The sequence below is a fragment of the Plasmodium vinckei genome (assembly GCF_900681995.1).
Source record: "Plasmodium vinckei vinckei genome assembly, chromosome: PVVCY_05".
In the NCBI taxonomy this organism is placed as follows: Eukaryota; Apicomplexa; class Aconoidasida; order Haemosporida; family Plasmodiidae; genus Plasmodium; species Plasmodium vinckei.
Window position 1 is genome coordinate 794447 of NC_051297.1, and position 23443 is coordinate 817889.

At 22.6% G+C, this 23443-nt stretch overlaps 5 protein-coding genes across 5 annotated transcripts; 3 read left to right on the plus strand and 2 right to left on the minus strand.

Annotated features, from left to right (window-relative positions):
* Positions 1-1980: 1980 nt before the first annotated feature.
* PVVCY_0502240 (transcription factor with AP2 domain(s), putative) lies at positions 1981-9822 on the plus strand (the record flags this gene model as incomplete). Its single annotated transcript, XM_008627591.2, has 1 exon — positions 1981-9822. The coding sequence occupies one exon, from the start codon at positions 1981-1983 to the stop codon at positions 9820-9822; it is 7842 nt and encodes a 2613-aa protein (XP_008625813.2).
* Positions 9823-11513: 1691 nt separating this feature from the next.
* Positions 11514-12320, plus strand: PVVCY_0502250 (ribosome-recycling factor, putative; the record flags this gene model as incomplete). The annotated part of the gene is made up of 1 exon (XM_008627592.1): positions 11514-12320. The coding sequence occupies one exon, from the start codon at positions 11514-11516 to the stop codon at positions 12318-12320; it is 807 nt and encodes a 268-aa protein (XP_008625814.1).
* Positions 12321-12668: 348 nt separating this feature from the next.
* PVVCY_0502260 (conserved Plasmodium protein, unknown function) lies at positions 12669-13817 on the minus strand (the record flags this gene model as incomplete). The annotated part of the gene is made up of 6 exons (XM_008627593.2): positions 12669-12714; positions 12822-12879; positions 12967-13091; positions 13199-13320; positions 13435-13493; positions 13634-13817. The coding sequence occupies 6 exons, from the start codon at positions 13815-13817 to the stop codon at positions 12669-12671; spliced, it is 594 nt and encodes a 197-aa protein (XP_008625815.1).
* Positions 13818-14974: 1157 nt separating this feature from the next.
* Positions 14975-16483, plus strand: PVVCY_0502270 (conserved Plasmodium protein, unknown function; the record flags this gene model as incomplete). The annotated part of the gene is made up of 1 exon (XM_008627594.2): positions 14975-16483. The coding sequence occupies one exon, from the start codon at positions 14975-14977 to the stop codon at positions 16481-16483; it is 1509 nt and encodes a 502-aa protein (XP_008625816.2).
* A 54-nt stretch (positions 16484-16537) lies between these two features.
* PVVCY_0502280 (conserved Plasmodium protein, unknown function) lies at positions 16538-22632 on the minus strand (the record flags this gene model as incomplete). The annotated part of the gene is made up of 6 exons (XM_037635042.1): positions 16538-16670; positions 16796-16964; positions 17150-17226; positions 17413-17676; positions 17916-18022; positions 18112-22632. The coding sequence occupies 6 exons, from the start codon at positions 22630-22632 to the stop codon at positions 16538-16540; spliced, it is 5271 nt and encodes a 1756-aa protein (XP_037490228.1).
* Positions 22633-23443: the final 811 nt, after the last annotated feature.

Genomic DNA, 23443 nt, shown 5'->3' on the forward strand with positions numbered 1-23443 from the left:
GTGTTTATTGATTATGTCATTCAGTGAAATTAAATTCATGTAATTAATATTTGTGTATTATATAAAAAACAGGTTGTGTTTAATTAATGGTGTAAATAAATTTGTGGGTTAAACTCAATTTTTTTCATTTGTTAATTTTTTAAATATGCAACATTTAAATTTATAAACACCTATATATGTATTTGCCTTTTTTATTTTTTAACTATTTTGCCCATTTAGATATAAATGTATTTTGCACACATGCATATGTGAATGAATGAATGAATAAATATATACATTGTGTATCCAAAAAAATAATCACTGAAAGTATGTTTGTATATCTATATACACATTCATAGTAATATATATATATATATGTGTGTGCATGTGAATAGTTTTGCTTTGTATTTTTTGTTTTTTTCCCGTGTAATTTTTTCTTTTTATAAGTATTTTTTATGAATGTAACACATGTTTATTGTTATATGTAATATATGTTCGTTGTATAATTCATGTATATTATAATATTTTTTTGTATAAAAGCATTGACAATATATAAAATATATTTGGTTTCTTATATATAGAACAATTTTTTTTGCAATACTTACGGACAGAATGCATAATATATAATTTTTTTTGAAATAAACAAAACAATTTTGGCAGTAAATATATATAGAGAGATAAAGAGACAGCAACCAAAATATATGACAAATAAAGAAGGTTTAATTTTTAAATATTTAAGTTTTTTTGGTATTTTTGTAAAATTTTGTTAATTAAAATATTTTATATCAACTTTAAACATTTTATATAACAAATTTACTAAATATATATATATATATATTTATAATTTTGCGTGTATGTAGCTTTTTTTATTAACTTTTTAATTTTCATTCTGTACAACCTATATAATATTTTTTTTTCTTAACAAGCCAGGTAAAATATATATATAGCTATCTATTATGTATTTCAATTTTTTTTTTTTTTCAGTTAGCTATAATTATATATAAATTTTATTGAAGTATTAATGTTTTAAAGAATATGTACGTATTGTTGTAATCATTTATATGCATTTATTAATATATATGTATATATGTTTACATTTAATGAGATAACGTTTTGTTTTTAAAAAATAATACCATGTGATTTTATGTCATAATTAGTGTACAACATACATAATTATTCATAGAGAGAAAAAAAAAGTATAAATATAATTTGAGTGAGCTATTATATATTATTCCACATAAATTACAACTATGCATTTTTGCTTATTTGTTAATTTTCCGTAATAAAAAACTATTCACGAGTTATTTATTTGAACATGTTTGTAACATTATAAAAATTACACTATATGCATACATACACACACACACACATTTATATATATAATTAAATACGTGAATATTTATTTATTTATTTATTTGCATATGAATTTTTATTAATATTCATATTTATAGTTGCCTACAATATTAATTCTTTAATAATTTTATTTGTTGTATCTTTACCGATGTTTGCATATCATTGAAATTTCATAGTTCAATGTGTGAGATTTATATAAATACTATTAAGAACTTTTTTTAGATATATGTTTGAAGTATTTTAGATACTTTTTTAATATATGTACATTGGTATTTTTTTTAAATATATACAATAATTAACGTTATATTGTTCTTTTGTATATCTTTTAAGCACATAGATTAGTTATGTGTTTTATTTATCTCTATACATATGTATTTACATGTTTGCAGATTTTTATTTTTGAAATGGTAATATAAAATGTTATATGAAATTGTTAATTTTGCATATTTATATTCGAAAGATTAAAGAGATATTTTTCTTTCGATTTTTTTTAATTATTTATTTTCATATATACATTATATTTATTAATGTATACAAGATAATATTTAGTTATTATAATAAAATATAAATATACAACATTAATGCAGTATCATGATATTGTTATAATAATATACATATAAATTGTTAAAATTTTGATTCCTTAAAAAAATGTCAAGTTGCAGTCTCAAATGTAGTGTGTTGCCTTGTGTACACATACAGAATTCAAATAGTGAAACAAATATCGAAGACTCCAAGGAAAATAATTCTCCACAAAGCTATAAAAATGATGTAGATACCAATGAATTGAATAATAATAGTAACGACAATAATAATATGTGTGATAAATCGTCAGACGATTTAAATTTAAACATTGATCCGTGTTATACTAATTCTATTAATATAAACTCTAACATGGATAATATAAATGTGAATGAAGATTCCAATGGAAATGTGAATACAGATATAAATACAAGTATGAATCATAATGTAAATTCAAGTACAGATTCCCATAGGAATGATGATTATAAATTTAATATGAAAATAAATTTAAGCGCATATAGAAATATTTATGAAAAGGGGAAGGGTAATGCGCATCCGAAAGTATCTAATTCATCTGCTCAAAAGGGTAGTAAAGGCATTTTATTAAATACATATAATTATTATTTTTATAACAATTTTGGTGATATAAATAAAAGAAATAAAAAAAGAGAAGACGATGTAAATATTTATTTTTATAAAAAGGTATCTCGTAATGTACCTAACTGTTATGAAAATGAGAGTAGTCAGAATAGTAGCGATTATGGTCGTGTTGAAAAATCAAATTTATATAATTCGAAAAATTGTAATCACAATAATCAATTTTTCGGAATAACTTCTTATGATAAAGTTTTTTTAAAAGAGTTAAAAATAACTAATATAGATAATAAGTATAAAAAAAAGAGTGTCAAAAAATACAATATTCCCTTTGAGCCAAATTTTTATAGTAATAGATTTTTCTTTTCTGATAAGAATATAAATAAAGGTCATATTGGAAATAATAAAACCATAAAAGTTAACAATTATTTATCCGTCAATAATAATATTGAGAGTTACAATTACAGTGAACGTTATTCATATGTTTTACAGTTTGAAGGGCCGCCTCCCCATTTTTTAATAGTAAAACGAAATAATATAACAAAGCAGTCAACAGTGGTTAAGAGAGTATCAATAAATAAAAACATATCTTTTAATCTTGCCAAATTTATTGCAGAAAAGTATATACATATATTAAATAAAAATATAAAAGTGGCTGAGAAAAGGCTGAAAAGGTTAGAAAACAATAAAAATGTTAATAATAATAGCAATAGCAACTATAATGCTATTGAAAGTGATAAAGTGAACAATGTTAGTAACAATGAATGTACTTTTGATAACAATAATAATAATAATCCCCCAGATTGTAATAATCATAATGGTTTGATTAGTCAAAAAAATGATGACTATAATAATAGTACTCATTCTGAAAGTAATAGACTTAGTTATAATAGTACGAGTTCTAAAAATTATGATGAAAGTAATCATAATGATGTGAGTAATACTATGAATATTAGCTTTGGAAACAGTGAGAATTACAATGAATATTCAAAACATCCTATAAATATTTCCCCTGATAATATAAATTACTTAAATTATGAAGATAGGAATATGGAAAATACCTACGATGAGCAAATGTTTACAAATGAATGTTTAAATATCGATTTGGATAATACCGTTTTTAATTCAGATGCAGAGGGATATATAAAATTTTTGAATAATGTAAAAATATATGTTTTACAAAGAATAGAAGAAGAAAATAATATTCCTTTAGAAGCAAAAGAACTCATTGGAAATAAACTGGTTATTTTGGTAAAAATGAAACAAGGATTTTGTGTAAAATCAAAAACATTTATTTTTGAAAATGTGAAAGGGATAGAAAATGAATATAAAAATAAAAATGATAGCTCTAATCGTTTAGAGATCAAAGTAGAAAAATTTAGTGATCGTGATTCTGTAAATAGTAGTAAAAATGTTAAAGGCGCGGATATTTCAAACGTGTGTAATAATGATGAGCCAAACAGCGAAAATGATAAAGAAGAAAACAATAAAGATGTGGATTCAAGTGGTAATAATAATAATAATAATGATTTATGTAATATTGCTATAAAAGAAGAAGTTACTGAGAAAGAAGATGGAAATAATTGTAAAAATGATAAAGGGGTAATTATAAAATCTGAACCAGAAAATAAGAATATAAATTCGGATACTATTTTGGATAATGATGGAAATAATGAAACACAAGAAATTGAATTATCCGAAAATTATAAAAAACAAGTATATAATTTTATACATGATAATATATATATAAATTCGTATATTTATGACAGCTTTGAAAATACTTATATGAATAAGAAATTTTTTAAAAATGATGTTATTATAGTTAACATGGAATGCCCTAATGATGAGATAATAGATGATGCTCCAGATTATATATATGAATTAAATAAATTTGTATTTATAAAATTTGTAAAATATGAGAATTATATAAAAAAAAATCACAAAATAGCAGAAGGATATATAGAATATCTCCTTCAAAGTAATGTAAAATGTATAAATAATTATATGATAGGTATAAGATGGGTCCCTGATTTGTTTTCTTATGAATATTACGTGTGCAAAATTACTGAAAGGGATATAAAATCTAAAGATAGTTTAACGAATGTAAAATATAAATATTCTTTAACATCAGAAAAGGATTCCAATGAAGAACCAGTAAAATATTTAGTAGATTATGAGAATAAACCAATTGATAGTGTTTTATGGGTTTTACATGAATATTATCAAGCAAGTTTATTTACAGAGAAATGTCTTTATAATTTGTTTAAACTAGTATTATTACGTATTAGTATGTATATTTACGTTTTTAATGCAAAGGTTATTACATTAGATTTGGATAAAGCTATGTATAGAATGAAAAAGTTTTCAGAGCCGATAAGTTTACTTGATAATAATGGAATGGGAGATGATAAAATGAATCAAAAGCGTGACCACAATGATATTCTTCTTGATAATGCTATTGACAATAATTATAATAGTGAGGAAATAAATAAAAGCGATAATTATTTTAATGGAATTATAAATTCACAAAATGAAAATAACAGTTTTAGTAGTGCCAATGATGGAGAAACCAATGGTATTGATAATAATGATAATGAAAAAAATAAAGGTGAAAGCACATCAGATAATGACACTAATAATGCTATGAATAATGAAGGTAATAATAATGGGGAATGGATGAATGAAAATAATAATAATATCAATTACAATGAAATGCTTATTAAGCAAGCAGAATATGAGCAAGACAAATATTTTCAAAATAAGTTACGAAATAAAAAAAAAGTAAGTTATAATTTAGATAATATATCTTTATCATTGAGAAATAAGGATAAAAATAATAGTAATAAGTTTGGTATATTAAAGGAAAATGGGACAAATAATAATATTTTTACAAAATACTATGGGTCATCTGGTGATAACAAGATAGTGACTATAAATAATAATGATATCATTAATAAAGAAAATGGAAATTCAAACAAAAAAGGATATAATTCTAATACAAGTGATGTTAGTGATGGATCTCATTTAACAACCAAACATAAATATCACTTACGTAGTAATAATGCTCAATCTACTGATAATTATTCATCTGAAGAAAATGCATCACGAAATAATTTAGGAGGTCGAAATAAGGTCGTTAGAAATAGAACACTATATAAAATGATGAATAAAAATGGACTTGTTGAACCATATTGGTGGTTTTTTTATAACTTATATGAAAATGCAACAATAAAAGATGGTAACATGAATGGAGAATGTAGTAATACTCGAAGTGGGAAAAACTTTAATTTGACAAAAAATGGATCTGCATTTCGACCTGGTGAAAAGAAGATGAATGTATTTAATAAAGAATCTTCATTGAAAAAAAAAGAAAAGAAAAAATTAATTTATGATAAATTATTAGAAAAGAAGTATAACAATAATTTGTTAAATCATTTATTTGAAAAGAAGAAAAAAATAAAAGTAAGATATATTTCGATGGTTCATGATGTTATATATAAAAAATTCATTTTATTAAATAATACAATATTTCCTCGAAATGTGCATGAATCTGAAATATTATATACACTATTTCCCCATGAGCCTCAGACTTTTATGTTTTTATATACGAATGACGACTATCAATATCAGAATGAGGTGTTTTTAAAAAATATAAGTTATGATGAATATTTAATGGCAAGTAATAATAATCACTTGACCGGAAATATTCCAAGAGGATTATTAGGAGATATTAGTAACAATATTGATAGTAAATATTATGGAGATGGTTTATTACCAATAGATGGTAAATATATATTGGATCAAATAAATCCTAATTCAAGTCGAGTGATTGGGAAAGATTTTGGTGTTGATCATTTAATATTAGGTAGTGGTGGTGATGCAAATGTTGATATGATAAATTATGGTGGTGATTCATCAAGTTTATTATTTTCTACATATAATAATTTAAAATTTAATAACATTCCTAATTATGAAAAAATAAAAAAAGGAGCAAAAGTGATTGAAGGAATTGGTGATTATAAAAGTCGTTTTATGGATAGTTATAATATTTTATTAAGTAATGGAAATGATTGTTTAAATAATATTAGTATTGGATATAATGATATTGATAATAATAATTTTGGATATGTAAGTAATACTGGTTATGACATAGTTGGTGATGGTAGTAATGAATTGATTGACAATATATTTTTACAAAATCCATCATCTGGATATCATAATGATTTTGAAAAAAGGAATGCGAAAAAGAATAATAATGATAATTATTATTATTACAATTATTTTGTAAATGGTGAAAGAGGTAGTAAAACTCGAAATAACAATTCGAAACGAAGTGTATCGAATGCTAACTTTGGTAGAGATGTTGTAGGTAGTCGATATTATGATAATTATGGTGATGATGAGAATAAGAAAAATAAAAGTGATTATGATATGCCATTAGTTAAGAAAAGAAAAGGTAGTAGCAAAAGAACAAAGAGTAACAATTTAACTAATGTACAAAATTACGATCCTTTATACCATAGTAATAAAGTTGAATCGAATGTTAGTGGAAATAACAATAACGACACATCATTAATACCTATGGGTCCATTACCAACTGGTGTTTATTTTGATTCTGCAAGAAAGTTATGGCGATGCCAATGGAAAGAAAATGGTAAATTTAAGACAAAAGGATTTAGTTTGATACATTATAATACATTAGAAGAAGCACGAAAACAGTGTATTCTTTATAGATGTGATGTAGGAAATATTCCCGTAAAAAGTGAATGGTTAAATCCAGTATATGTTAGTTCATCTTATTTTTATAATAAAAAATGTGCATCTACTAGCAATGCTAATGTAAACTTTGGAGCATCTCATAAAGAATTAAAAACAAGTTCATTAAATTTGAGTGCCTTAAAAGATAAAACAGATCGAATATCCGGATTGAGAAGAGTTGATGAAGGTAGTGGAAAAATATTTGCATATGGTTCTAGTAAAGATTCGAGTGATAATTATTATGAAGGAAATAACAACAATACGAGTAATAATGTAAATGGACGTAGTAGATATAGCACTAGAAATAATACATCACCTAGTGAATCTCGTGTAGTAAATAATGAGAATCTAGATGAGATTGATATATCCATTTTAAAAGAATTTGTTCAAAGAAATAAAAAGAATAACGTATATGAAAAAGGTGAAAAAGAATTAAATGAATATAATACTAAACATAATTATTATTATGATTATGATAAGATAAAAAATGGAATTTCAAATGAGATGGATGATCAAAATGATGATAATAATGTGGATAAACTAAATGATATGAATAATACGTTTAAAAATAATTACCAGGATAAAATAACTAATGATGGATCGAATAATTCATTTTATTTGAATGGAAAGAATGAAAATAATGAGAGTGGAAAGAATGAAAATGCTGGAGAAAAACTAAAAACTGGACTTCAGGCATTACTAAGTATGTTACGTTTTAAGGATAATAAAGAGAGTGGAAATGGATCGAATAATACGGGAAACTTATCAAATGGTATAGAGAAAAATGTGTCTGATATAGTTGAGAATAATAAAAATAATGAAAAACATAACAGAGAAATAATTGATGGAGCATATGGTAGTGACAATGTTGAGGGTGAACAAAATGGAGGTCACGGAGGAGCAGGAATACATTCATTAGATGCAAATGAGGAAAAATCATATCCTGATGATGGTGAAGAATATTTAGACAATAACAATAATAATAGTAGTACTAGTAGTAATAATAGTAACAACCCATATGATAATATAAAAAAAAATAATGACTTGGGAAAACTTAACAATCTTGGTGAGATAGGTAAATATTCAATGGATTTTTTAAAATTTATTAATATTAAAAATAATTATAACTTACAATCTAATATGAAAAAAGGATATAATGGTATGTTGCCTGACTTTTTATCTGGTAATAATGGAAATGAAGTGGCTTTAAATATAATAAACAGGAGTAGAAAAAATAGTACTAGTAGTAATGGGAATAATATTAGAGAAGAAACTAATGGAAAAATGAATAATAAAAATAATAAGGAAGAATTTGGATATAATAATGATGGTTCTGGAGTATTTTTTAATGATATTCAGAATTTTTTAAATTTTGCAAAGAGAGGTAATAATAATTCTCCTTCTGGTAATAACAATGAATTTATGAGCAAGTTAGAAAATATTGGGAATAGGAATATGTTAATAAATTATCCTAAAGGAAAGAGTAGTAAGACAAAAAAAAACACTCAGCATGGTCATCACAAAGATATATATGAAAAAATGAAGTACAACAATAATCGTATTGGTTTAAGTAACAATGGTAATATATATGGGACTAATGAAAGTATTCATCATTCTGGAAATAACAATAATAATCAAAAATATATGTACCTAGTTGATAAGAATGATAATTATGATAAATCTGGTGTTAATACAAGTAAGAACAACAATTTGGATCCATATAAAAATGATACTGAAAATTTCTTTTTAAGACAATTAAAATTGTTTACAAGGGATGGAAAAGGAATGAACAATAATAACGAGAAAAATATAAATTCAGAAAAATTGAAAAATAAGTTATTAGGAGAAAATAGTAAACAAACATTGGATTATCCAAATGTTGAAAAAGAAACAAATGATTATAATACTCGTAAAAAGAAAAAAGTAAATACATATTATGAAAATAATGATGATTATTATTATTATGATGAAAATTCAAATGAATATTTTAACAACTTTATGGATAATTATAATGATGATGGATATAATAATGGAGTAAACTTTGAAAACAAATTAATGAATGATATGGATTATATAGATCCTGGATATGGAAATAAAAAATCTAAAAAAAAATCAAATAATTATATGGATTCTAGCATGGTTGGTAATAATAATGTGTCTGAAGTTGAGAGGAAGCATCTTGAAGATATGGGTGGCATGGGTAATAATGGTATGGTTGGTAATGAGAATAATGGAATGAAAAAAGGAAATGGTGGTGGTGAAGGTAATTCAGATATAGATATAAATTTAATAAAACAATCGTTGCCCAAAGGTATATATTATGATCATGCGAAAAAATTATATAGAGTTCAATATATTGTTAATAATTCAATTAAGACTAAAGGTTTTAGTGTAAAGAAATTAGGTTTAGCTGAAGCAAAACTTGAAGCAGAATCTTTTCGAAACTTTTGTTTAGAGAATGGTTTATTAAATTCACGTAAGAGACGAATAAATTCTCCTTATAATAATAATAAAAAAGATGAGAAGAATTTTAAAATGCTTAAAGATGATGATGAGATATTGTCTAACTTATTGTATTTATACAACTCAAATGCCAAGGATCAAGTTCTATCTCCGTGAGTGTCAGTATGTATGGTTGGCTTGGTGCAACGATTGGGTAAGCATTGCAAGGTATCAGATTTTGCGGATATCAAAAGCGAGCAAGTCCGAAAGAACAATTCAAAAATATATTGCACTGTTTTAATTCCTCTGTATTTTTGGAGTTAAGTTAGGTTTTTGGTTAATTAAAAAAAAAGCCAAGTTTAAATTTGAGAAGATAAATTTGCGGATTTTTATGTATTTTTTTGTGAGCGAGTTTTAAATTATATTAAGTTTTTAACAAATAATATGAGACATTTGCATTTATTATATATGTATATATATATATGCTAGATGTTGCTTAATATTATTTGAAGCCTCTTTTTGAAGAATTAAAAAAAATTGCCAAGCTGGCATTTTTTCTTATATATATATATGTATGTAAAATTTTACAAAATATTTGGATATGTAATTTTTGTTCGTATGTGTACTTCTAAAAAGATATATATTTTCTTTTTTTCCTTTTGTTTGTTTGTTTGTTTATATCTATGTTTTAATTTTGATATTATAATGGTTGTAATGAATATGAGAAATACTTTTGCATAGTTTTTTCAGATTTTTTACAAGATTATTTTATTGAGTTGGGTTTTTAAAAGTTTGCGTACATAATTATAAATATTATGAGACATATATGAAAATGTAATTATTTGTATATTTTTTTTTAATATTTATAAAAACATTGTTTGTATATATTTTTGTTAATGCTTTTAAATTATATGGATATTAGCATTTATTAATTTTTGCTATGTTAATATGTATATATCTTTTTAAAAAAAACAGTTTGAGACATAATTTTTAAGAATGTTACGTTTATTTTTTACCAAAGTGTTTAATAACACAATTGTAACTAATTAGATGGTGGAACTGTTTTAAGTAGAGCAAATGAAATGAATAAAATTTCGCGATGTTTAAAAGTGGAGGTTGATTGGTTTCATTTTGGGATGTGGTGTGTTAGTTTGATTTTTTTAAAAGAGGGTTTTATCATATTTCATATAACTATTGATTAGTTATATTAAGATGGGGAAAATAATATATATATTTTTATTGTCATTATAAAGAGATTTGTGTGAATTATTATTTATAGATCATGGTTTGGGAGTAGCCCATTAATAAAAGATTGCATTTTCATTCAAAATATGTTTATTGCATTTTCATTCAAAATATGTTTGTTGCATTTGGAACATCAGAAAGTGTCATGTGTCATAAAAAATGCAATGAGGTATTGATAGCAAAAGTGTGAAAAAATTACTAAATAAAACTGTTTAAAAATTTTTTTTATTATTTTTTACTTTTTAATAGAATTTATTAAAAATGGTTATTTGTTTTAATTATGCGTGTATAGTAAGCACATGAATTTTATAATTTTTTTCAAAATATGTTATAGAATGATGTAATATAAGTTTGGTGAGTTTTCCATTTTAGCATTGACCATAAATAAGTAGAGATATATATTGTTTATTTATTCACATATATAGATATACTATTTCCCCTTTAATTATAGTGACTGAAATAATCTGATTATATATTGATAGGGGTCACAAGGATTAAAAAAAAATATATTTATTATTGTATATGCATGAATAGTAGGAATATATAGGCCTAGTTTTTACTTAATTTATTCCCTTATACATTGGAAGTAAATATGAAAAAAATAAAAGTATGTTTCAATAAAAATGAAAAGGTCATTTAGAAGGTTAAGCATGTTTAGTAGCACTTATTTGAGTCACATAGCTAGCAGTAGTAGTGGTAAAGTTAATAGGGGGAGTTATGATTTTTTGTGTGTGCAAGGGTTAAAGTTTGGAAGTAAAAAGGAAAAAAGTGATAAAGAAACAAAAAAATTTCGTAATTTATTGAAAATATCAGGAGTAAGAAATAATGAAAGAGAAGATAATGATAATAGAAAAGGAAAAGAAAATGTAAAAAGAATAATAAATGAAAATAATAAAGTAGATTATAAATCATATGATATAAAAATCGAAGAGATTATAAAAAATTTTGATATAAAAATAAAAAAACTATTAGAAAATACATTAACTGTTGATTTTTTTAATAATATTGTAGTTACAAAAGATAAGAAAAAATATAAATTATCAGATCTTTCACAAGTAGTTATTAAATCATCAAAGACGATTTATTTTTATCCATATATAATTAGTGATATTCAAAAAATAATTCATACTTTAAAAGTTAAGGATAATACTTGGAATCCTACAACCCCTAATGATGGTCAATATATATTATTGCAAATTCCACCATTAACTAATGAAGTTAAATTAAAAAAAAAAAAAGAAGCAAAGGATTTATTAGAGAAAGTAAAAAATGATATAAGAAATATTCGTCATAAAATTCGAGACTTTATAGGGAAAAATATTGAGGGTGATGAATGGAAGATCGAAGAAAGAAATAAATTAGACAATTATATAAAAAATAAAGTTAAAAATATAGAGAATGTGTATGAAAAATATACTAAAAATTATTAGCTACCTCATACCAACTTATCAATCTCTACATTTCAATCTTTGATAATTTGTGAAAAGGAAAAGTTTCCTTTTTTTTTCTTAATTTTTACTCACCAAATTTGAATATTTTTTTTTAAGTGACAATTTAGCTAGCTGTATTTTTTTTTTTATTAATTTTTTTTCAAGTCAAGACTATGAATTATTTTGTTTACATATTCATTTTTATACATAAATGTGTGAAAATAAAAATGATTAAAAAGGTAAATTAAAAATTATAAGATAAGGTAATGGATAGATAAAGGAAAAGAGATTAAAAAGTTACAAACAAGTGGGTAAAAATATAGTGACATCCTTTTAAGGTATTTATTTTTATGAACTATCTCGATCCTTAATATCAAAATAGGTTGTACATTCTCTGTATTAAAAATTGAATAAGTAAAAAGACATTTGTATATTTAGAAAAGGGGGAAGAAATTATATCTGCTTTTATTTATTTAATTTATTTTATATTTTTTGTTGTACCCTGGATAGTATGTTAGCATGTGTCTTTTTGTAAAATAATATATTTTGTCTAGATCATCTAAAAAGGGAAGAACAAAACATAAGAAATAGTTTTACTTATTTTGCGTATTTATGGACTAAGTTTGAGGAGCCCTTTAAATATTACCGAGTGGAATGAGAAAGTTTGAAAATAGTTTCTTTATATATGTATAAGCATCCTCAATATTACAACTTAATGTTATATTTATGTAAAATATTATTAAATATAAAATATTGTTAAGATTGAAGTAGCTAAAATAGTGTGAAATAAAATATGTGTGTATGTGTGTGTGTGTGGATAATGTAAGAATGAAAGTCAGTTGGTTAAGCTGAGAAATAATACAAACAAGTGGTGTTACCTATGAATAAAAACGTTATTCTTTGGATTTTCAAAAAGTATATAATCAAGTAAACATTTAAAATGTGAATAAACTGTGAAATCGAAATTGTCTTTTATATCAATAATATAATATTCAAAATCCTTTTTAAAAAAATATAAAAATAATGACAAGATTAATAAATTTATGTCAAACAAAATGATGTAAACATAATGAAAGTGTGTATATATATCTGCTATAAAAAAATTGAGTTTTACATGGGGAAACATAACCCTGGCGATATTATTTTCTTTAGAACATCTTATAATTATAATGTCTAGAAATAAAAATATGTTTATTAAAAAGAATTAAATAATTTATGAAATAATAGGAGGATAGTTTATATCAACATATAATGTGTATAATAAAATATAAGATTTTTTTAAAAGTTTTATTATTTTTTTTGTAAAGGGATACGTGTAATGCCAGTGTTTTTCATAAGAAGGATATTTTTAGAGTCTTCATAAATTCCTATATATACTCTTTTTAAAACTTCTTTAAGTTTTTTTTTATTTGTTTCTTTTTCATTATTTAAAATTTGTTCCTCCTCAACAAATTCAACCCGTAATTCATTGGGAATGCTGGAGTTTAATTCACACATGTTTATACAAAGTATATATAGACATATATAAATATTTATTTTATGATTGATCAATGTTTTATTTAGTTGATATATTTTAAATGGTCTATATGTTTCAAACTAACCTATATATACACATTTTTATTTTTCTATCATGTTAACACATATCAATAGGATAAATTTTTATTTTTAAATATATAATTAAAAAAATAAAATATTAAAATAATAATATAACTTGGGTATACAAAGACATTTTCCGAGAACCCCCCTTTCCCCAAAGATAGACATATGCACAGGGAGAATAAAATGAAGATTTTTTAAAACATTAACATTAAGATATTTTTGCACTTTTTATTTTCAAAAAAAAATAACAAAATTAAATATAAAGAATGGAAGAAACTTTGGTTTTGTATAAGAATTAAAAAAATTTACGACAGCCGCAATGTGTATCATTATGCCTATTTATATGCCCATTATATATGCGTAATAATATTACATATAAAATACATTTTTTAACTTAAATTTTGCATATTACATATTTACAAAATATGGATATCATATAATTTATATTTGTAAATATTTAATTTTTATATGTATTAATTTTTTCTCTATTTATTCTTAATTATTTTGTGTATTTTTTATATTTTTTTCATTTTTTTTAAAGTTGAAAAAAATTGCGTTTAAAAAAGGATTGCTCTGATATTTATTATCCCCAATTTATATTTACCATTTTAATTTGCAAAAAAAAAAAAAAAAGTGAAATATAAATATGTAAAAAAAAAAAAAAGAGAATAAGGAAACGATAAAATGTGTTTGACAAAATAATGCATTAATTATATAATTTGTAAAGGAGACATTTATAACTTAGTGTAAAATTTGAAACAAAAAAATATACATAATATTGGTATACCCTTTTATGAGGTTAGTGTGTATTGTCAGCAGTATTGCTTAAAATGGTTGTGTGAAAAAGTTTGAAAAAGTTTGAAAAAAATTATAAAAACATTTTCAAAAAGTATAAAGATTAATCAGTTCACATTTATATGTGTGTGTAAAAATACTACGTTACATGTACACCCTTTGAATGGAAGCATTTGATATAATTTTGTAGTTTTGAATGAGTTGGTAATTTATTTTTGTTTGCACACACAGATTTGCAGGATATAAAAAATTTGAAAAAAATGACTACATACTATGAAAAGCAATATATAGATAAGGAGAGGAAGAAGGAGGGGAATATATTTATAGAAGATAAGAATAAAAGTGAGGAAAATTATGTATTTATTGATGAAAAATATAAAGAATATTTTGATAATATAAGTGATATGTTTGAAGAAAAGGTTGATTATATTTTAAAAAAACATTTTAAAAAAAATGATCCAACAAATAAAAATAAATTATTATGTTTAAATGCTTGTGTTTTATGGAGAAAGAAATTTTTACAATTACTTGGCAAGTCGCTAATTGAATATGATGAATATTGTAAAACAAATGAAAAAAAAAAAGATGAATCATCTCAAGACATAAATAAAGAAAACGAAAAAAAATGTAAAGATGAAAATGAAACTAGTAAAAAGTTTGAGAAGGATGGAGAGAAAGAAACAAAAGAGGTAGATAATGTAGAAAAAGCAAATGTTGAAAAAGCAAATGTTGAAAAAGGAAATGCTGAAAAAACAAATGTTGAAAAAACAAATGTTGAAAAGCAAAATGAAAAAAATAATAGTGAAAAAGATCTTAAAAGTTTTATAAAAAATGTAAAAATTATTGATAATAAAAATATAGAAGTTATATATGATTTAAATGAAGCTAATGAAGATAATAGACCATGTGCAGAATTATCAACAGATGAAATATATTATTTACTTGTTGAGTCTAAAAAAAGTGAAAATGAATATAAAAAAAAGATATTTACATTTTTAAAATATTTACCATTATTTATTAAATCTATTGAAAATAAAAGTATTATGGAAAAAAATATATTGGAAGAAAAACTTTTAAATAATTCATATGATCAAAATGAAATTCCAAATGAAGGAGAGACATCTAATATTAATGAGAATATTTCAATTTTAGAAATAAAAAATAAACTAGATGCAATAATTAGTTTTAATTGTAACTTGTCTGATAATTTAGAAACTGTATTTAATAATGGAATAGACCTAATAAATAATGATCAAAATAATAGTAAATCTGAAAACTTTTTTCAATATAATTATGATACATTAAATGAAATAAATAATGAAAATGATGAAAATGACAAAAATTATATGAACGTTCATAAAAATAATGATAATATATATGGATCTAATATAAATGATAATAATTGTAGTGTTATAGGTCAAAAAGGTAAAACTAGTGACAACAGTACAGATTTAAAAAGTTTTGAAAATATTTCCAACAAATTTTTTAATCAGAAAAGAGATAAATCCTTTGTTTTACCTTTATCAAGAGTTAATGATTTATCAATGATAAATAACATGAATTTAAAATCAAATATTGGATTGAATGATGATAGTAATAAAAATGATTCACCTTTTTATATCTATAAAAATGATATGAATAAAATTAATGTATATGGTTTAGATATGCTTATTAATTTGAATAACGAGCTAACATACAAAATTAATCATATATACAGTTTAATACAGTTTTACACAATTTTATCTAAAGACATATTTAATGATACATAAAATGGGTAATAGTTTTTTGTTTGCATAAATAGACATACATATGTATTGATGTCACTATATTTTTTCTTCATAATATTTTCTGTTATTTTTTTTATCGTTTGAAATTATTTTGATTATTTCGATTTTCTTCGTATCCATCTTTTTTGTTATATCTTCATAAAATTTTATCATATACTTTTCAATTTTTCTAAAAATGAATTATAAAACAGTGTTTTAATTTGTTTTTGATAAAAATGTAGAGAAGTCGGTCCCAATAATATGATGTAAATATTTTTATCGATCAAATAGGTTGGGATTGTTTATTTTTTTTACTTTTCCAATTTATTCACAATATAGGAATGTTCATTATTGTATGGCATATGGAAATGGTCTTTATTTAGATTATTGGTTATTTTTGTTTCACTGATTTTTTTTTTTTTTTTTTTTTCATAATTAATTCCGTATACGCTTTCTACTTTTTTTTTGATATCACTTAAGTCGTCTGATGAAAAGAAAAAGGGGAACCGATGTGTTTAGTAATGGTTTAGTAATGGTTTAGAAATGGTTTAGTAATGGTTTAGTAATGGTTTAGTAATGGTTTAGTAATGGTTTAGTAATGGTTTAGAAATGGTTTAGTAATGGTTTAGAAATAAATTTACACATTTTTCATTTATTTTGCTTGTGTACAATCGATGGAACTATCCATAAAGTGGATTTTTGCAAAGTTTGTGTCACATGCTTGGTGTGGAAAATTATGAGGAGATCTGTCAATGCAGCGATAGGGTCATTGCGAGTGAATGATTAAAAAAAAGAAAAATATATTTATCAATTTGTTTATTTACACTATTTTGTTTTCTTTTTGTTTGTATAGCCATAGCTAAGGTTGCATATGTTTTCTATTATTGCATAGGTTATTATGTGTGCATATGTATATGGTTGATTTGTTTTACTCGTTTAGATCTAGTCTGGAATTGCAAGGTAACATATTTAAAAGGTATACGAAAAAAATAAAATTACTATATAGGTTTTCATATAATGAATATAAATGATTTGATAAAATATTTTTTATTCCTATAATATATAAATTGAATAATTTATATAATTCAGTTTTTCTCATTAATTTAGAATCTGGAGCATCATCTTTTATTTCTAATTCTTCACTTGTTTTTTCAAACTTTAAGATAAAATTTTGTTGCATTATGCCTATCCGTTGACTTAAATTTTTGAAAAAAAAAAAAAAAATTTTCATTGGATAAGGTATTTATAATGTTTGAAGAAAATGCTTATACTTACACATGCTTACTTATGCTTACGTATGCTTACTTATGCTTACTTATGCTTACTTATGCTTATGTATGCTTACTTATGCTTATGTATGCTTACTTATGCTTATGTATGCTTACTTATGCTTATGTATGCTTAGGTAATTTTATTTATCGAGATTTGTGTGTACCTGGTAAGATGGTTGTGGTGTCCATAAATTTCTTTAAATGTAAAATATGCAATTTTTTTCGAGATAACTTTCAAGTAAGTTGCTAATGTGTAAATGTCTGGCATATACTGGGAAAGGAAGACATCAAAATTTGTGTATTAATAATTGTATTTGTAGAAATGGAGTTATAGTATAAGACCCACTTTTTTAATCTTACCTCTTCTCTTATTTTAATCCAGTTTGGATTTTCTTTGTTTTCATTAATTTGGATTTTAGTTAATGTGTAAAAATGAGTATGTAAAAATTCTTCTACAATTTTTTTTTCAAAATTATATAAATTAAATAATTTTATTTTATATAACATATTATTAGTAAAATAAATATAAGAAGACATTGTATCTTTTTGTATATATAATTCTTTTAAATTATTATTTTTTATTTTTTCATCATTTTGTAAGATATAATTTTTATATATTAAATAAGAAATATCATAATATATAAATAAAACATGATTATATTCCCCAGTCTTTTCTTTAAAAAAATTATTATTATATGGAGTTAAAATTTTGGTTATTATACTTATAATATATATACAAGTATATAAAAAAAATTTTAAATCACTATATTTTTTTCGAGTTAAAATATTTTCTATATATTTTGCTACATCATTTTCTGTGTCTACTAAATTTAGGTCTCCTTCGGTTTTTTTTCCTAAACTATTTTCCTTATCAATTTTTTTTTCTGATCCATTAAAATCGTTAGACAATTTTGAAGATTCTTTGGAATCCTTTTTATTTTGTGTAGAAAAAGTAATTACATGATCTATTTCTTCTTTAAGGGGGTTTCCACTTTTTGAGAATAAGAGACTGTTAATATTTTTTGAAATAAATGTAGAAAGGAAAATATTATCTAAAATGGAATTTGTATTGATTCTTAGTTCATATATATTTTTTATTTTTTGAAAAATTTGAAGTTTATTATATATATGTTTGTCTATTTCTTCAAATGTAGTTTTTATATTTATTTCATTTGTATTTATAATAACCTTTTTATTATCACTAGTCGGATTAGGTAATATTTTTTTATTTTGTGGTGTATTATCTTTTGTTTCATCTTTGTTACTGCTTTTCTCTTCTCTTATACTCGATTTAATGGTTGTTTTTTTTACCTGACCAGGCAAGGTAGTTATGGGTAAAGAGAATTTAGGAGTATTACCATATTGGCTATTATTTTGTTTATCTATTTTTGTAATAAAAATAGAATTTTTAATATGATATAATAAAAAATAGAATATTAAAATAATATTTTTAATTTCTTCTTTGGTATGTAAGTACGTAATTGTCTCATTAGTTGTTAATGTATTTTTGGTTACTTTCTTTATGGTAGCATTATTTGTTTTTATTGTTTTCATTTTATTGTTAAATATATAAATGTTTGAATTATATAAATTTTGAATATTATTTTTTTTTTTAATAATATTTTGACGAAAATTTATAGAATTTTGCAAACATTTTTTTATTTCTTCAATGTCTATATTTTGTTCCTTTATTTTTATGACCATGTCATAATATGTTTGGACTTTTTTAATTTCCTTATTTAATTCATTTATCATATTTTGTAACTTATCTTGAAAATTTTTATAGTTATTTTTGAAATTATTAACAAGTACATCAAAGTTTTCCTCTCCATATTCATAGTCATTTTGATGCTCACGCTTGTAGTTTTTTTCATCTTTTTTTTCATCCTTTTTTTCCATTTTTAAAAACAATTTGTTAACTTTATTCAAAGATTTCATAAGTAGTTCTTCTATATTTTGATTGTCTACAACATGTGTATACTCATTTATTAAATTATTCAATTTGTTTATTAAGTTATCAAAATTTTGTTTATTTTTTATAAACTTATATTTAAGATTTTCGGCTATTTGACTAATTGCTTTTTCATTTTCTTCTATAGTTTTTATATAGTTATTTTTGTATATCTTTTCAAAATATTTTGTATATTCTTCTTGTTCGACATTCTCTTTTATTTTTAACATATGTTCAAAGAGGACCCCCTTAAAATTTGTGTAATATGTTTGTAAAAAATCCTCAAATATCTTTTTTAAAATATTAATGTTGTACATAATATTATCATAGTTTAGTTCATCAATTGGTATATTATCATTTTCTTTTTCATCATTTTTATCCTGATTTAAGAAAGAAATATCCTCTTGTTTTTTGTCTATTTCAGCTAGCTGATCTCTTTTGGCTAGTTCTTCATTTTTTTTTTTTTGAAATTGAAGCATATTTTGTACCAATATGTCGGTACTTATCTTTATCTTCCCATTATTCATTTGTATGTTACATGTTTTTTTTTTTTGGTGTCTTTTTTCGTAGGTCTTATTCTTTTCATTTTTTTTGTATAGAGGATAACTATTTTTCGATTTAAATTCTTTAGAGCATAATAAGGTTTTAATATTATTCTTATAATTGTCATAAATAGTTTGAAAAAAGCTTGTAAAATCAAAAATGTATTTGTAGTTTATTTCTTCTCCTATAAGTTGTTTAATCACAATATTATCATCTTCATTAATGTTTATTTGTTTCACATTTGTACTATCTTGGTCTATATTTTTTATTATTTTTTTATTATTTTCCTTTTCCTGTTTTGGCACTTTTAAATCTGTATCGTTATATGTTCTGACATGTTCATAATTTTTTTTTTTGGTAGATTTATTTTTTTTTTCTACTATTATGGCTTCTTGCATGTCTGTAGAAATAATTTTGGCCTTTTTTAAAACTGACAAAAATAAGATCTCTAATTTTTCTTTCAATTTTGTAACAAATTTATTGTTGGTAGAATTAGCATTTTCTTCAACAGTAGAAAAAAATAATTGAATATTTTTGGCTAGCTCTAAATTTTTTTTGTGTAATTCGGTGAGTTGTAAATAATCTGTACAGTTCATACATTTTTTAACATTAACATTATATTTATTATATAAAATATCAAAGTCTTTTGTTAATTTGTTACTTTCTATTTTGCAATAATTGTTGTAATGTGTTATATTTTTTTGTATTTCTATATAGGACATAATTACATAACTTTTTAAATTTTCTAAAAATTCAAAAAATGTTAATAAAAAATAATCATCTCTTAAATTTATAGCATTGTAATAATTTAGTATATTACTTATATAATGTTCATAAATTTCTCTTTTTAATTTTTTGTCATCAAAATGTGTGAGATTTTTGGTAGCGTCTCGTTTTTTTAATTTAGATAGAATTTTATAGGTTTGATCTTTAGCTAGCTCTCCTTTTTTTTTAGTATGGTTTTTTATAATGTTGGTAAAATTGGTAAAATCAAAAAATAATTTAAGGATAACATTTTTATAACTAATTAGGAGATATTCTATCTGTTCATATTTGTTCATATAATTTTCATAATATTGATTAAAAGGGATAAAGAAATCTTGTGAATTTTCTAAAATAAAAAAGTTCACAAAATATTCATCTTTTTTGATTTGATTTATTCTGTCATTATATATATTTAGATAATTATTTTCAAAGATATTAATTATATATTTTAAAAACTTTTCATTTTTTAAATTATTTATATAATTTTCGTAAATAGACAAATAGACATAACAATTATCATTATGATCATGTTCATTAAGAATATTATAAAAAATATTTTCACATTCTTTATATTTATTATATATATATTTATATAAATGTAATATATAATCATTAAAATAATTTAAAAGTTCAATAAATATATTATTTTTTTCATTTTCATTATCAATTAAAACATTTATTTCGTTATTAGTATAATATATTGTTTCTTTTAATTGGGTTTCTAATTCTTGTATCTTTTTATTTATATCTTTTTTTGAATCTTCATATTTTTTTTCAAAATATAAAATGAAATTAATAATATTTTCATTTAATTTAGTAAATATATTTTCAACTGATAACCAATTATTTGAAATTTCTTCCATTCTTTGAGTTATATGGATTTTTATTTCTTCGATTGTTTGAAAATGTTCTGTCTTAGTCCCATTCTCAATTTTGTTATTTCTACAACTACCGTTGTTGTTACTGTTATTGGTCAGTGGATTGTCGAGAGTGTTATTTGGGCTTGATATAAAATTTTTGTCTAAATAAAATAAGAATATATTTTGATAATATTTTATTGCAACTTGGTAGTTATCTTTTTTATTTGCAAGGGATTGAAAATCAACATTTGGATTATCCCATTTTATGGTGATTGACTTTTGAATATATTCGTCGATTAGTTGGTTTGAAGTTTGTAGATCCTTTTGTAATAAACCTGTTCGAATTAGTGTTTCTTCTTTTATTTCATCTATTATTTTATTTACATCGATATGATATTTTTTTAACTTTTCAGTGGATACATCATGACATTTGTCTAGATATTTATTAATTTTTAGTTTTATATTTTTTATTTTTAAAATAGAAGAGTCAGTAAGATTTTTTGGAATTATTTCACCATCTTTTATATTATCATGCCCTATTGCATGTTCAGTAACCTGGTTTTTATTAGCATTGTCTTTTTCACTTTGCAAAATAAAATGCACAGCATTTTTATGTATCTCGGGTGTTCGATGTACTTTAAAATTATTCACGTCATATTTTTTTTCTTTTTTTTCTTTATCATAAACTAATATATTTTCTCTTATTTTTTTTTTTTTTAAAAATTCATTAATTTTTTCAGTAAATATGTTGGTATGTTCCATTCTTTAGCTTAGCAGTTGCTACGACCCACTTGGTTCTCTATATAGTACCGAATCTACTTATTGCACATTTGCTAAATGTTTAGTAAACATATAATAGACTTTATATTTATATGAACAATTAGTTAAATTATATAAATACTTAATTTTAAAAAGACAAACTATTTGAATCTAAAAATTTATCGCGTCTCTATAATATACTACGCTTTATTATTATGCAAATATATTGATATTAAAAAAAAATAAGTTAAAAAAAAAAAAATGATTTTTTGTGAGCATACAATCCATTATGCTATAAAATTTATTCTCTTTTTAAGAAAAAATGATATGAGAATGAATAGTAAAACTTTGGATGGATATAATAAAATAATTTATTATAGTAGAAAGAAAAAGTCAGAAAAAAAAATCCTTGTCTTACATATATGCACATAGCTAGCTAAGAATCAATTATAGCATAAAATTATGCGAATATTTTATTTCTACATATATTGAATTATATCTACAAAATTTGTTCTTTAGTTATTTGAGTTGTGAATGAAAAGGAAGAGAATGGGGAAATACAAATATAGTATCACATTAACATTTTAAGAAATATATTTAAAAAAAGTATAGACCTTTTTTTACATAAAGTTGAAAAGAAATATTTAATATGACATGTAGAGAGAGAATAAAAAAGGATGATCATTTCTTTTTTTGGCATTTGAAAGAATAAATTTATGGGTGTTGAATATGTCAATATTTTTCCTCTCCTCCAAATTTAAAGTTATAACAAAAAATTACTGAAAAATAAATCATTTGTTTTTTTTTTATAAAT